The sequence below is a fragment of the Lutjanus erythropterus genome, chromosome 6 (assembly GCF_056507025.1).
Source record: "Lutjanus erythropterus isolate fLutEry1 chromosome 6, fLutEry1.hap2, whole genome shotgun sequence".
In the NCBI taxonomy this organism is placed as follows: Eukaryota; Metazoa; Chordata; class Actinopteri; order Lutjaniformes; family Lutjanidae; genus Lutjanus; species Lutjanus erythropterus.
In genome coordinates this window covers 18644212-18659100 of record NC_139322.1, presented here as the reverse complement: position 1 = coordinate 18659100, position 14889 = coordinate 18644212, and the positions used below count along the sequence as shown (strand labels likewise).

The following is a 14889-nucleotide window of genomic DNA, read 5'->3' as shown; positions in this document are numbered from 1 at the left end:
AGGGTAGCTGGGTTGCTTGGCTGTAGTGCAAGGAGAGCTTGTATCTGGCTAAATAGATACATGAAGACTAAAGGAATAGTTCACCCAAACATGAAAATTAATTCATTATCTACTCACCCTCATGCTGATGGGATTGGGTGTAGTTTTTTAGTCCACAAAACACTGCTGGAGTTTCACAGGAAAACAACGTTGCAGGAATCTCAATTAAAACAAACTGTGACCAGTTTTCAAACAGCAAAAAAACAAAAAAACAAAACATAAAATGTCTCCATACTGCCCGTCTGGTGTAATTCAAGGCTCCTAAAGCCCCAACATGCTGTTCACTTGCGTATGCATGCTGTCACACCACATACACCCAGTTCAGACTATGCACACAGGAACATGGCTCCAAGCTAAGGATCTATGATGAAGATTTAGACTAAAAACATGATGTGAATGATGTCTTTTAAGTCAACTTGGCATGTTGGAGCTGTAGGAGACTTGGATTACACCAGACAAGCAGTATAGAGGCATTTTATGTATTTTCAGTTGTTTTTTATGTTTGAAAACTGGTAAACATTAACATTCATCATTGTTTGGGAGATTCTGCATTGTTTTCCTGTGTTTTGTGGACTAAAAACTAAACTCGACCTTCGACCTTCGTCAGCATGAGGGTGAGTAGACAATGGCTGATTTTTCATATTTGGGTGAACTGTCCCTGTAAGTAATTGGTATGAGTACTCTCTTATTACTAAAAAGCCGGGCAGTGGTCTAGGTCATCGTGTTGTTCTGGCGTTGATCGTTAGAGGCCGCTAACGGTTTACTGTGGGAGCAGAAACGGCGGCGCCTCTGCAGTCGTTAGTTTGTCCGTCTTGTTGTTAGGCAGGTTGTCAGGGGCAGCGCATCAGCCAGTTAGCTGAAACGGGATTAAAGGAGTTCAGTTAATGATGACACATTTATTAATCAAAGAAAACCACTGCCGGGATACCCGTTTTTTCGCTCGGAACTGTCCCGTTTCGTTGGGTAACGGCAGCAGAGACGGCAAGGTCAATTTTTATCGAAACAGCCAGAGGTTTGTAAGTTAGTGGGCTTTGCCCCGTACCAAGCTGTTAGCTAGCATAGGTTTGCTAACGTCAAGCAACCAGCTAGCCTAATGTTATCAGGCAGATGTAAGTTGATAGAGGTCGGCGGTAACGTTACCCAGTAAATAGATATCTCAAGCTTCCCATTACCGTTCATTCGTTTGGTGTGAAAATGGAAGCCGCCCAGGAACATTTCATGGAGCAGGAGGAGTACGACGACGAAGACGACGACAACAAACCGTTATCATCGCCCTACAATCCCCCTTATCGCCCCACTAGACTCCACATCCAGAGGAGCAGTATCTGTTCACGGGCTTATTTCGTTGTGGTCATGGTCTTCTTCCACGTGTACATCTTGAATGTTATCGGCCTGCTCCTCTACGTGCACTATAACAACGGTCCCGGGGATCTGGTCAGTGGAGACGGGGCCGCCACAGTGTCGGTCAGCGACACTGGGACCCCTTTGCCCCATCCTGCCCCAGCTCCAAGAGAGCTGCATGTGGAAGACTACAGTCAGAGTTTCAGCCTTCCCCGCATTGAAGGGATACGGGTGAGAAAACTGGCATGATTTCAAGATGATCAAGTATGCCATTTTAACTCATGTTACTCGTGTTACCCAAGTAAAAGCGTGGTTACTGATTTTCTTTACATAAACCTTAAAATAATCTTGTAAATGCTCACAAAGTAGGCCTGGAAAATATATTGATATTATATGGACATTGTGATATGAGACTAGATGTCATCAAATTTTGGATATCATTATGTATAATCAATAATAATGTATACATTAAATCTGAATTAAGAGAAATAATCAAATATACATAAAATGCTGCCTGTAAAGCTAACAATTAAAAACAATCATATATATATATTTATAGGCACATGTCAGACAATGTATGTGTCAGTGCCAGTAGAAACTCTAAATACTGTGTTCAGCCACTGTCAGGCCAATAATATTGATCCACTGATATATCCATCGGCAACGATATATCACAATAAGAAAAGTCTCAATACTGTACTGGACTATGACAACATCTTTATATTTCTGTCTTTAATTTTACATGTTACATATTTAAAACATGTATTGCCAAAGAAGAAATGCTGTATGTGTGATATTTTGTATTTAGTAAAGCATGTTTTTCCCCCTTTTTGTGATAAATATGGTACCATGGACTTTAATTGTGTTATCAGGACTTGAGTTTTTGGTGTTGTGTTATATTGTGATATAGCATATTGCTATAATAATATATTGGTGTAAAGTGATGTAATTTGATTAGAATTCACAACTTAAAGTTTTTTTTATTATTTGCCTTTACACACATAGTCATTATATCCACATTACTGGTGATTATTTATCAAAAATTTCATTGTGTTAATATTTTGTAAAAGCACTAATAGTCATCCCTACAATACTGTCACATTATCCGTATCAAGGTACTTAGTCAAAATTTATAATGATATTTGATTTGATGTAGAAGCCATATCATCCACCCCTTTATCAGTGTGTCCTTTATTAAAAAATATATATTTTAAAACAAAAGTTCTCAGTCTACTTATTGTCAGGTTTTATTGCCTACTTCCAGGCTTGAATCTATGATTTGCTGCCTAAAATGTAATTTCATGTAATGTAATGCCAAATCTTAAACATTTAAATTAATCAGAATTTAATGTGACTGACACCTGCTTTAACAATGTCAGTTCATCTGAACCCCAATGTGTGTGTGTTGATAATGTCTCTTGTTCATTTACAGGTGGGTCATGTCCAGCAGGTGTCCCTCATGCCAGACAGAACTCACGAGATGAAGACGATCAGCCTGAAACCTCTGCTATTTGGTAAGTGCACTGTAGGCTTTGTGTATGACATGCTAATGACGAATAAGTGACATTTCATCAGGATTTAAAACACATTTAATTCTTCACAAAGTCATACAAATATAGACCAGAGATATTTACTTAAAATTCACAGATATGTACATTTTCTATGGAACACCTTTTATTTCTTTGACCTCTACTGCTTGAAAGACACAGTGTTGGTTCTTCATGAACTCCTTTGTGACCAGCTGACTGCATATAATCATGTTATAAACAGAAGTTTGAACATGATTTGAAAAGACTAGACCAAGCATAATTACAGTTATAGGTATTTAGGCAGATTCTAAATGCTATGCCTATCCTTTCCTCATGCATAGCTGTTTAATGCTCAATTCACATCTCAGTTCTTTTTGAAACTTCCAATGTAGCACACAACCCCTAGCTCCTGCATCTGTGATGCTTCCATTTGCGTGAAGCTGCCATCAGGTTTTTGTCTCGTCTTTGCCAGGCATAAGCCTTATTGACCACCAGGCGCTCCCCCTGTACTGTGCCTGTTACCAGGAAGGTCCCACCTCTTGGGTGTTGGCGTGTCATGTTCCTTACACAGGTGGCATCCCTCTCCAGCCACAGTTCGATGCGGGAGCGGATCTGCCCACCTAACAGAGGTCCATGCTTCAGAACATCCAGTTTGGCAGCAAGCGAGAACTGAGACAGGCTTAATGGACTATACTTGAGCCGTGTTAGACGCAGTTTGAGGACTATGGAGAAAGCAGATAAATGCAAAGCATGATTGGCATGAAAAAATTGTAAAAGATAGAATCAAGGATAGGACCAGACAGGAGGGAAGAGGTGGAAGAAGATTAATACTCACCAAAATCACTCCTGCAAAAGGTCTCCAGTGTATCTTTTAAAGAAGATGCTTCCTCCAACTCACAATCCCGACAGCTTGCCTGAGGTACTGAAATAGTCAAACCACTAACTGAATCATTTGTTGAATGGAATCGACTCGTTCGTATGTGTCTATGTAGTTAGTTTCTTACCTCTACGCCCCCCTGTGTGAGAAGTGGAGTTGGTGATGGAGGAGATACACATGAGATGGTCTGCAGGGTACTGATCACAACGTAGAATTTCTGGCCAGGGGTAGCCATAACAATTCATGATTGGTGCACAGCTGTCCCGCACAGATTCACACAAACTCCTGCAGGGTGATATAAACCTGAGAAGAGAAGAGATGGAGAGAGAACGTGGGCAGCATTGAATAGATGAGAGGATTTGAATCAATAGTGTAGTGGTGGTGAAAAAACAAGACAGGATTAGATAACATATGGTTTCTTGGTTTTTGTGTTTCTAAACTGAGAGGTGCTAATGTGACAAAAAGGAGATTCTAGTGCTTTGATGGCTCGGTTTCTGTGTGAAACTAGGGCTTTTCCTCAGAGACCAGGATAAATTTGCTTAGCTTTCAAAAAGGTGTTAACTCTTAATGACCCTGCTCCTAATTAACTTTGCCACTGATCTGTTTTTTTTATCCTATTGATAAGGAGAGTCAGCCTACTGCAAGTGTGTTATACAGAGACTAATATCAAGTGCATTTCTAAACAAAAACTTGTGAGCAGCTGTCCTGTGAATACCAGAATTCTTACAAAAAGTGAAAATGTGACTTGAATCTCATTATTTTAGTGACCAAAATGATCATGGTCATCAGTACTCCCTGCTGCTGAAAACTTTTAAGTACTAATACACACTGAAATATTTTCACCAAGTTGTATATTGAAAATCCTGATGCAAAACAAACCCATGTTGCTAATTTTGGTTGATGCTGGACAATATTTACTGTGACTTTTTCAAAGCATGATGATAAAATACAGATTTAATGGTAACTGAAATTTGAAATGGTAATACTGATATATTGGGAATGTTGTCATGGTTTATTGTGAAAACTGTAATTGTTACCTAGACTTGAAAAGGTTGACAACCTATCTTTTTTAGAAAAAGTATTTTTGAGCAACTAAGTGCAGCTGAGAATAAGTTTCAGTATTGATTGATCTGCTAATTATTTTTTAGGATTAATCATCTAATCTATAAAATGTCAAAAATTTAAAAATATGCTCATCACAATTTCCCAGAATCCAAAGTGATATCTTTTAATTTCTTCTTTGATTCTTCATTTGCTATCATAAATGACAAAGAAAAGCAACAAATCCTTACATTTAAGAAGGTGGACCCAGCAAATGTTTAACATTTTTGCTTGAAAAATATCTGAAAGTAATAATTGATCATCAAAATAGTTGGCAGCTAACTTTCTTTCGATGGACTATTCGATTAATTGACTCAACATTGCAGCTGTAATGTAAGCTTACCTGTCAAGGCAGATGGGTGCAAAGAGAGAGCAGAGGAAGATGCGGGCATCAGGGTGGCACTCTCTGGCAAGCAATGGCAACCAGCTGGCACTCTGTTGTACAGCCTCCGCTGGAGACTCGTGGCCCAGCAGGTTCGGCATTCTCATAGTGTCATAACCGATGTTTTGGCATAAGGCCATGCCTGCTGGGATGGGGACACAGCGAGAGGAACTCCGTGGCTCCCACAGTCCACCTTCACCTATAGAAAGCATGGACCTGAAGGCAGTAGTAGTATCAGGGTCCCCCCATGCCTCATCCTCCTCTTCTGCCGCTGCTCCTGGTCTGGAAACATGAGTACCAAATCCAGTTTCAGTGTCGATACTTGCCCTGTCCCCGGCCTTGTCCTTTACTCCAGACCTAACCCTACCCTCAGCCTTCACTCGTCCCTCCAGCCCAGCTCTAACTCTACCAGGACCAAACGCTGCGGTGCTGCTTGGCCCAGCAAGTAGCAGGAGAATCAGTAGGGAGGCTGAATGGGAGGATTTTCTGGAGATAAAATGAGGGCAGAGTGCTGTAGCCATCCTGGGACAGAAGTTGGAAAGGAGGAGTAATCCTGAAGTGTGTCTCTCGAGTGAATGAGTGTGACAGTGTAGGAGAGGATGGCAGAATAGGTGTATTTATAGTGGGCGGTGATTACATTTGCATAGGAAGGGGTAAGGGGAGGTTTAGAGAACAGCAGGGAGAAGGGCTGAGGCAAATATTAGTGTTATTAGAGATGTGAATCCACTTGCATTTATGAGCAGATTTAAGCATGTTTGACAAAGCTTAAGATTGGTAAAGTGGATGTTGTGGCATTTAGATACTTTTGGCCTTCTGTCATTTTCATCTGCACAGCTTGAATTGAGGAACAGACCTGTACTCATCTAGTGAAACTCCTCCACCCCTTCCATCATGCATTTTTTCCAGCCCACACCTAACTACCCCATCCCGCCCTGACCTCATGCTTTTTGCTCTTGTACGGCTAAGAACGAAAGGTTGGATGTTTTTATGAATAGTTAGGAGATGGTTAAGCTGCCCACAGAGTGGTGTCATTGCAGAGTTATTATTTTTTAAACATTTTTTTACAGACCAAACAACTAGGCAACTAAAATAATAATGAAAAGAATCAATAGATGAAAATGAAAATAATCTAGACTAGATTAGATGGTGAATCAATTAATTTAAAAAAATTAACATGCTGATCAATATTGAAAATAATCAGTAGTTGCAGCTCTTGTGCACACTGCTTGTGCGTTTGTGTGGACATGTGTGTCACAAACAAAATTGGTGCTGTCCTGCTGTGCAGCCATGGCCTGATTCCTGTTCAGACAAGCAGGTCACTTCCTTTCCGGGGGAGAAAGAGACAGTAGTGGGAGGGAGAAGAGGAAGGCTCAGTCCCCCTTCATTCATATCAGTTATCCAAATTAATTAGGCTTGACTGGACAATAGGAATTAACCAAGTGGGTACAGTGTAAGAGACACGGGTGATAAACAAGGTCTCTACTGTACAGGCAGCCAACCTGCCGGAAGCCTTTTATTAAGAGGGGAAATGACTGATGAACATGGATGGATTGAGAGAACGAAGAGAACAGAAGGGAACCATGAAATAGTCATTTAAGCCTTCACACTTATAGCTAATGAAGAAATAAAGTAGACTTTCTTCTGGTGTTCTTCTCAAGGAAATGTAGGTGGACCAACCAAAGGAAATGTTTAAGGACAGATCTCAGTTAAAGACCAAAAATTTGATGTGGGGAGGCCTGGGGCAGCATTACTAATAAGTATAATAGGTGTAAATGATTCTTTTACCATTTTGTACTAATTAGTATTAACAATTACTGACTCCCAGAAGCCTGCGCTGTTCCCACCCTTCCCTGAGAGAAGTCCAGTGTTGTAACTCATTAAATCTGCCTGTGGGATAGGCTATACCACAAATGACTCACTGGGGAGTGACAGAGGGGAATATCTTGACTCATTATATACACAGGCTATGTATACTGTCACTAAACAGTTCCTGTGCTTTAACACATACCAAAACATGCAAGACAGAAGAGTGTACTTAATGAGCCCAAGTTATGTGCTGTTGCTCCAAAGTTAAGCGATTTTAATCTGATTTAAAGACACTATATCAAACCATCTGAACCTGTAGTGTGGGGTATTATAACATGCAAATTAAGTTAGTGTATGCATGATCTTTATGTTATTAACACAGATAAAATAAGAGGTGCTGACTATTTCTGCTTACTGTTTGATTGTTATGGGTCTGCATTTCAATAAGAAGGCTTAACTAATTCTCTGTGATAACAAAAAGACATTAGTCTTGCTTTTTAGGACCCAGACACTCTAATCATACCTAAATTAACATACACTGATCAAACTAACTTAAAATTGACCCACCCCTTTACACAAAAATGCTTTTGTTTGTCAATCTAAAGTAATCCTTTTAGTGTGACAAATCAAGCCAGCACTGTCAATAAAGATCTTCTAATCCACTTAAAAGTCAGCCACTCACTCACCTCCTCAGGTGTGCCATACAGACCATTTAACATGTTTGTGTGCAGTGGTGGGAGTTTACAAACTTCAGTAATTTCAAAATGAATTTTAAGTGATGCCATAGACACCAATAGCTATGTTACTTGAGTAGATCTACAAATGGAAAGAAAAGCTTTCAATTTATTTGCTTTTTTTTTTTATCAATTAGTGCACTCACTTGTACCTAATCATCTGTAATCTTCACTTGTGAATGTGTGAGTCATTACACACAATAGTTAATCTGTGAACAAACCCAGCATGTCAGCCTCACTTTGCACGTTTTGATTAGCACTGCATTATCTCCAAAACACTCTCTTTGATAGATTGTATATCCTTGATCCTCTCGTCTAATCTAGTCTAGTCTAATCTTGGGTAGACTGATGGCTCACATGTATTATGATAATATGGACTTCATTTCTGTAAGTGTTTATTTGGTAACATAATGTGGTGGTTGATTTGGGTTTTTCAAAATAAAGTGACTTAAATCTTTTTCAGTCTCTCATGGGGAAACTAGAGACTCTACAGATTCCATATAATTTGTAATGGAAAAACTATTTTTGTATACACAAAATTGCACCAGGATACGTTTGTACAGTTTCTCTTTGCCTTTTTCTGTGTAAGTGTTTTTATTTTTAATTGTTTTACTCCGTTACTTTGTAAATGAGGTCTCTACCTCAGTGTATTTCCGAGTTAAAATAAAGGTTGAAGGAATGAATGAATGGTACTGGCAGTATCTAATCACATATGTGTGCAGTGTGCCCTAACATTCACCAGTATTGTCTTTTTCCTGTTTCTATCAGAGATCCCTGGCTTCCTCTCAGAGGAGGAGTGTCGTGTGGTGGTGCAGCTGGCTCAGCTCAAGGGTCTGATGGAGAGCCAGACAACAGCACCCAGCCAGGGACAAGAGGAGTCAAATCAGCCGCTACTGTCTCTCAGCATAGAGGAGGTCTTCAGTCTATTGGACCTAAACCAGGATGGGCTGCTTCAGAAGCAGGAGGTGACAAAAGAGAACTAGCTTGTATCAATATGCCTGCAGAGCCACAGGAGGAAAATAGATTTCCAGAAAAATCCATTCCAAGTGATGAAAAATTAAATCATCTGTCAAAATGTGTCATGTTTTTGTTGACGTAACAAAAACATTCTGGTCTCTCCTGCAGATCGTGAGTCACTCGCGCTCTCGGGATGGAACTTGGTTGAACCCAGACAATTTACGGCAGATACTCAGTGGTTTGGAAGCCTGCCCAGCAGGTTAGTGCCCCTGTGGTTTGTGAGTGTTTTGTGATAATGCATGTCAGTACATTTGTGACTGTTCTGACTGACTGCATATGGAATACAGTATCAGTTAAAGAGGTAATTTGGATTATTTGAAGTAAGGTTGTATGATGTACTTATTCATAGGTGGTATATCAGTTACAGTAAATTGTGATCAGCACACCCCCAGTTTGGAAAAGCAGCAGGAGTAGCAGTGCAGTGTACTGCTTTGAACAGGGTCAGCAGTGAAGTGTATTTTAGCCACCTAAAATAACCTACCTAACATAAAATCAGTCTCAGTTTAAACATACAGTAGGTCTCTCACAATAAAACAATAACAAAACTTGTTAGTTTGATGACATTGTGAAGTGGCATGGGATCATGGGAATTGTTATCTTCACTGTTCAGTAACCATCATAGCTAATGAAAATCTATTTGACATGACTCAGGTAGAAATCATGTTCATGGATGAGGTAATATTACATTTTTATGCACATTTCATTTAGTCATGTGTGCCAACTTCATATCCCATGTACTTTGTGTTTTCCCAGAAATTATAGTCTGTATGTCAGATGTTTTCAGACATTTTAATGCAGAAATATTATACATTATAGCTTTAAGTGTACACTATATTTAGAATATTTTCACCGTTTTACCTTGCCATCAGACAGGGTTTTCCAATGGGAAATTGCTGTTATATAAGCCAAATATTAATCTCTCCTAACGAACTAGACTTCTTTAGCGAAATCAGTCATTTTACATCGCATTATGTCAAATTCACATAAGTCACACGATAACCAAAACAAACAGATCAAGGCAGCAGTAGACCAGCAACTCCTTTGTTCTGCAAGATAAAATTACTAATTTTGTAAAAAGAGTCTAGTTTAGTGGGAGATAGCGATATTTAGCTTATATAATAGCATTTCCAATCAGAAATGGCTGTCTGTCTTTTTTTGTTTTTATTTATTTATTTCTTAGTTTCAGTGGTTTACGTTTACGTTTTGCTGTTGACCCTGTTCACAGCAGTATATTGCTTAACCTCCATGCTGGTATTCCTCATTGCTTCTTCAAACTGGGGGCATGTTGACCGGCATCTACTATATATCTGACTAATGAGAAGTACTTCATGTAACACCACTTCAAATAATGTATATTATCCCTTTACGTTAAGTTTTGGGGCCCATACAGTACACATTTTTGTGACTACAAACTGAATGTGACTTAAAATGGAATTCTGAATCATGACTGAGACACAGATATCCAAAAACATAAGAAAAGTGAGAAAAATTAGAAAGAATTCAGTCCTGCTGTATTATCTCCTTTGTTTGTGTGTGTTAGTGTTTCAGCAGTGTTTGTGTGCTGGTAAGAATAAGTGGCTGACGAGTGGCTGTGATTGCGTGTGAGCTTTTGTGAGTGGCAAGGCCGGAAGAAGGGTGACACCGTTTTGACCTGATGCCATTGTGCCAGGCGTTGTACACATCCTCCCAGTCCGGATGTGCCTCATCCTATCTCATTAAAAACTGATTATTCTCCAGCCCCTCTTCTTAATTTTCCCCCGGATCCCCTGTAGCCCCCTTCCCTCCCTGGCCACCTCTTCTGTGGCACCCCAGAGCTATTGTTGAGACTGGGGCGCGGCCTCCCAGGGGAACTGATGGGGGCCAGACATTCATTCAGCTGAGAGTAACAGCATAGGGTTGGCAAAGAGGAAAGGAATGGAGGAAACGGAGAAGGGAGGCTGTTACAGCCTACTGTTCACTTCATTGTCCAAGGATTCAAGACTGAATTAAACTTAACTGGTGTTTAACTGAGCAAAGTCTGTACTGTACAGGCAGTCAACCTGCCGGAAGCCTCTATCATAGAGGGGAAATAACTAATATGGATGGATTGAGAGGAAGCAGAGAACTGGAATTGTGATACTGCATAACTGAAAGACTGGTTTAATAATTTCACAGAGCTCCATTCACATCTGTAGTTAAAAGGTTATATTTTAACTGTACTTTTTGTGTATGTGTGCTTTGCTGGCAGGGATGCTGACCTTGGAGGACTTCAGGCGTGTTTACGATGTGTCCCAGCGCCCAGGACAGCAGCCAAGCGGGAAGCTCCGGAGTCAGTTCAAACAAAGAAGCAAGCATACGTGGCTTTACCAAGGCCCAGGATCCCACCATGTACTGCACACACTCAGGAACAGGTAACTACACATGCACACACTGTGTCATGCTCTGACAGTAGCACACTGTACACTCATGATACTATATATAACATACGTGTGTTTTGCTGTCTTTTGTCTTTCACTCAGAGTAACCAGCCTGACACGTCTGCCCTCTTCCTTGGTTGAGCTGAGCGAGCCACTGCAGGTGATTCGCTATGAGCATGGAGACTTCAGTAATGCCCACCATGACAGCAGCCCTTCACATTCAGAGACTACCTGCGCACACACACGACTGGCGGGAAACACGTCTGCTCTTACGGAAGTCTCTTGCAGGTATGACAAGTAATTTTTAAGGATGCACAATACATGATTTTTGCAGAGAACATTAAGTCTCTCTTGTAGTGGAATTTAACATGTTAGTTATTATACCTACTGTTATTGTGATGGCCTTTTGGCAGATGCAGACATACAATACATTTGTTTTCAAAATGTGCACATTTACTTTGTGAGAACACGACTAATGATAGTTTTTTGTTTGTTTTTTTTCCCATTGGTTTCTCCTTACATAACCAATCGGAAGCCTTTGTTGGCCGGTGCAGATGACATGCAGATATTATCATGCATCTCTAGTGTTTTCTTTTTAGTCTGTATTCAGTTGCTTTGCAAGTTTTGCTGGTTAGTAGTTTTGTAATTTCATAGACAACCTTAATTATCCCCAAATTAGCTAAGCTTTTCATTTGACTAGTCTGACTGATTATGAAAATTCCACTAAAACTTGGATGGTGCCTTATGTACTGCGGCATACAGTTTTGTGTTCCTGATGCAGGTTCTTGTTGGCTTGATTTGGGTCATCTTTATTTATCTCAAATTATTTATTTGTAGATTCAGTTGTATTTTGGTATAATAGCTGGATATTTTTTGAGTTTATAAACACACCTGTGATTACAAAAATATACAGTGAGTTGTGTCAGTGTTGCACATTAATTTTTTTGTATTCTCGTGTGTTTCCCAAAATGATTATTTACAAAATATCATTTTATTGCCAAATTATTGTGATTGATTTTTGATGAGGAGGAGGAGACAATGTTTTCACAATAATCTGTTTTTGATGCTTCCTCTCTTGTTTCATCCCAGGTATCTTACCATGTTATTCTACCTCAACTCTGTAGAAGAAGGTGGTGAGACCACGTTTCCTGTGGCAGATAATCGTACCTATGAAGAGCAGGTACGTGTGCTTTCACAATTTGTGGTCATAAACCAGCAAAGCCTCCTTTCTCTGTTGCCACTGTGAAATGATGATAACTGTACATGACTTGAATGCTGCTGATAACATGCAGACAGCGCTGAACTATGACAAGGAATCTGACACCTAAGTGAACACAGCGTGCCAAAATAAATGATTAGAAACAAGCTGTTTACAGTTTTGTGTATCTTAGGCGCTGGTCCAGGATGGAGTTGATTTGACAGACACCCAGGAGACATGTGACAGAGGGAACCTGAGAATGAAACCTACTGCTGGGACAGCTCTCCTCTGGTACAACCATCTCTCTGATGGTAGAGGTAAGAAGAGAAATCTATCTTATTCTTATTCTCTCTTATTTGCACATACATTCAGTGACTGCTCATCAAACCCCACATCACTTAACTTTAGACCAGAATCCAGCAGATCCAAGTACACAAGTGCACTGTTTCAATCCAAACCTCTCTGCGGATTGTCACCTTACAGAGGTGACGAAAACATATCATATTTAAGTTCTGTTCTCAGTTTTGATGTGAAAGTGCACCACCGCACATACATTAAGTAAACAAGGATCTCTTTCAGGATTTGCCAAAAAAAAAAGGAATAAAGTTGCCGGTGTCAGCTGAGAGGCAGATGATGGGCTGAGAGCCTGTGGGTGAACAAATATTTCAATGGAAGTGTTTAGTTTTTACTTTTTTCTGCCTTTTAGTGTCTCTCCCCTCAAGTTTTTTTTCTTTCTATAACTCATCTCTCATCTGTGGTGACTATGGGGTTTCAGCAAATTTCAGATTAAGATTCAAATCAACTTTATTTTCCTGCACAGACACCATAAAATCCACAAACACATCACAGAATAAACCGTAAAAACAATGACATACACGATAAGACCTGTGCCTAATCATAATAAAACACATTTGATCACCCTGAGAAAGAATGAAACAATGAAGTCAAATGAAAACAGTCGATCAAAACAGACAAATTTGATATAAAAGTACAAGTGATGACCTAAAAGACTTGCATGTATACAGGCTGATGGCTTGAAGAATAACTTCTTATCTACTTGTTTTGACTTTTTACTGTAGAAGTCTCTCTTCCTGTGTCAGGTTGCTGCTTCACCTTAGTTTGGAGTGAAGGAAATGGGTTGTATCCTGTAACATTTTTTCCTAGTTTTTGGAAGATGAGTTTGGCGTACAGGCTGGTGGCAGTTTCCTTGCCAATGGCTATAATTTTCCCCGGTGTTCTGATTTGTTCTAGCAGTCTGCATGTTACGAAATACACAGACTACACAGAAAGGAATATGACCATGTATACTGTGCAACAGTAGAAATGCATGTAGAAATGTGTCCGCTGGTAAGGGCTGCAAGTAACAATTATTTTCATGATTAATCTGCCAGTTATTTTCTTGGTTAATTGTTTGTTCTATGAAAGTCAGAAAATGATGAGAAATGTTGAGCACCGTTCCCCAAAGCCACAGATGACGTCTTCAAATGTCTTGCGTAGTCACTCATTCCTCCTTTCCTAAACGCTGTTCATTTTCTCCCCTGCGTTCCCTAGGGTGGATGGGTGAGCTAGATGAGTATTCCCTGCACGGCGACTGCCCAGTCAGGCGTGGGGTGAAGTGGGTGGCCAACAGCTGGGTAAATGTGGATCCAGATCACCAGCAGCAGGCCCGCTACCAAAGACTAGTTGCTCAAAAGCATCGAGCTAAGTCGGGTATGGAGGAGCATTACGAACCTCTCTCACACAGCGACCTCCACCAGGATCTATAGCCGGGATTTTTAATGACTGTAATTTTAAATTGAGTCAGTCTTTCATCATCTGAAGCCAGTGAAGCTGCCAGACATGCTGTAGTCAAAATGAAAATTGCACAAAAACTCATCCCGGAGATCTTCTCTTTTCAGTAAATCTGTCTTGCATCATATTATGTCTCTCAAGCCACTGTTTGGATATAAACATTCACTTAATGTGTAAGTCATTTTTATTATGAAAATTTGGTGAATTTTAATATAGAACTGTGGTGGGCAGATGTATTGGTTTCTTCTCAATTCATTTATAATGTATAACAAATGATATGAATTAAATAGAATGAATGCCACTCTTTATTAAATTCGCCTTAAAGAAAATATGTATTGAGAACAACAGCTATATAGATACATTGATATGAGTTGGAGAGGATGCAGCTACGTCTACAGATAAGCCTGCTTATCTGCCTTCCATTTGGGTTTACTAGACATCTGCCCCAGTTGCAGGTTGATGTTATTTATTTAAGAATTAAAGCCTTTTGTTACAAGCCATATTGCAATATTCATCTGTGAATGTGTTCCCGAGGGAAGTTTCTGTGTGATCATTTATATCCGTCCTCTTTTGATTTGATGAAATGTTATTTAAGTGGTTTACCACACGGTTCTTGACTGGACAAAATGATCGCTTGTCACACTGGTTGTGGGAGGCCAGTCCTTCAGGTGTTATTCA

General features: G+C 39.9%; 2 protein-coding genes across 2 annotated transcripts; one reads left to right on the top strand and one right to left on the bottom strand.

Moving 5' to 3' along the window:
• Window positions 1-737: 737 nt before the first annotated feature.
• On the top strand, window positions 738-14255 carry LOC146325142 (transmembrane prolyl 4-hydroxylase-like). Its single transcript, XM_084720982.1, has 9 exons — window positions 738-1611; window positions 2813-2894; window positions 8578-8774; window positions 8935-9025; window positions 11054-11216; window positions 11325-11510; window positions 12312-12402; window positions 12614-12737; window positions 13972-14255. Exons 1-9 carry the CDS (start codon window positions 1234-1236, stop codon window positions 14184-14186), a joined length of 1527 nt encoding a protein of 508 aa, XP_084577108.1. The 5' UTR covers window positions 738-1233; the 3' UTR covers window positions 14187-14255.
• On the bottom strand, window positions 2952-5861 carry LOC146325143 (secreted frizzled-related protein 5). Its single transcript, XM_084720981.1, has 4 exons — window positions 5231-5861; window positions 3914-4089; window positions 3745-3831; window positions 2952-3631 (listed from the first exon to the last, which is right to left on the bottom strand). The coding sequence occupies exons 1-4, from the start codon at window positions 5788-5790 to the stop codon at window positions 3312-3314; spliced, it is 1143 nt and encodes a 380-aa protein (XP_084577107.1). The 5' UTR covers window positions 5791-5861; the 3' UTR covers window positions 2952-3311.
• Window positions 14256-14889: the final 634 nt, after the last annotated feature.

Bases quoted from the DNA above. Each gene is read 5' to 3' on its own strand.
- LOC146325142 (XM_084720982.1), top strand. From the start codon at position 1,234: ATGGAAGCCGCCCAGGAACATTTCATGGAGCAGGAGGAGTACGACGAC. The intron at 8,775-8,934 runs GTGACAAAAGAG...TCTCTCCTGCAG, and splicing joins GGCTGCTTCAGAAGCAGGAG to ATCGTGAGTCACTCGCGCTC. The intron at 11,511-12,311 runs GTATGACAAGTA...GTTTCATCCCAG, and splicing joins CTTACGGAAGTCTCTTGCAG to GTATCTTACCATGTTATTCT.
- LOC146325143 (XM_084720981.1), bottom strand. From the start codon at position 5,790: ATGGCTACAGCACTCTGCCCTCATTTTATCTCCAGAAAATCCTCCCAT. The intron at 4,090-5,230 runs GTAAGCTTACAT...TTCTCTTCTCAG, and splicing joins GCACCCATCTGCCTTGACAG to GTTTATATCACCCTGCAGGA. The intron at 3,632-3,744 runs GTGAGTATTAAT...CTTTCTCCATAG, and splicing joins CTTTTGCAGGAGTGATTTTG to TCCTCAAACTGCGTCTAACA.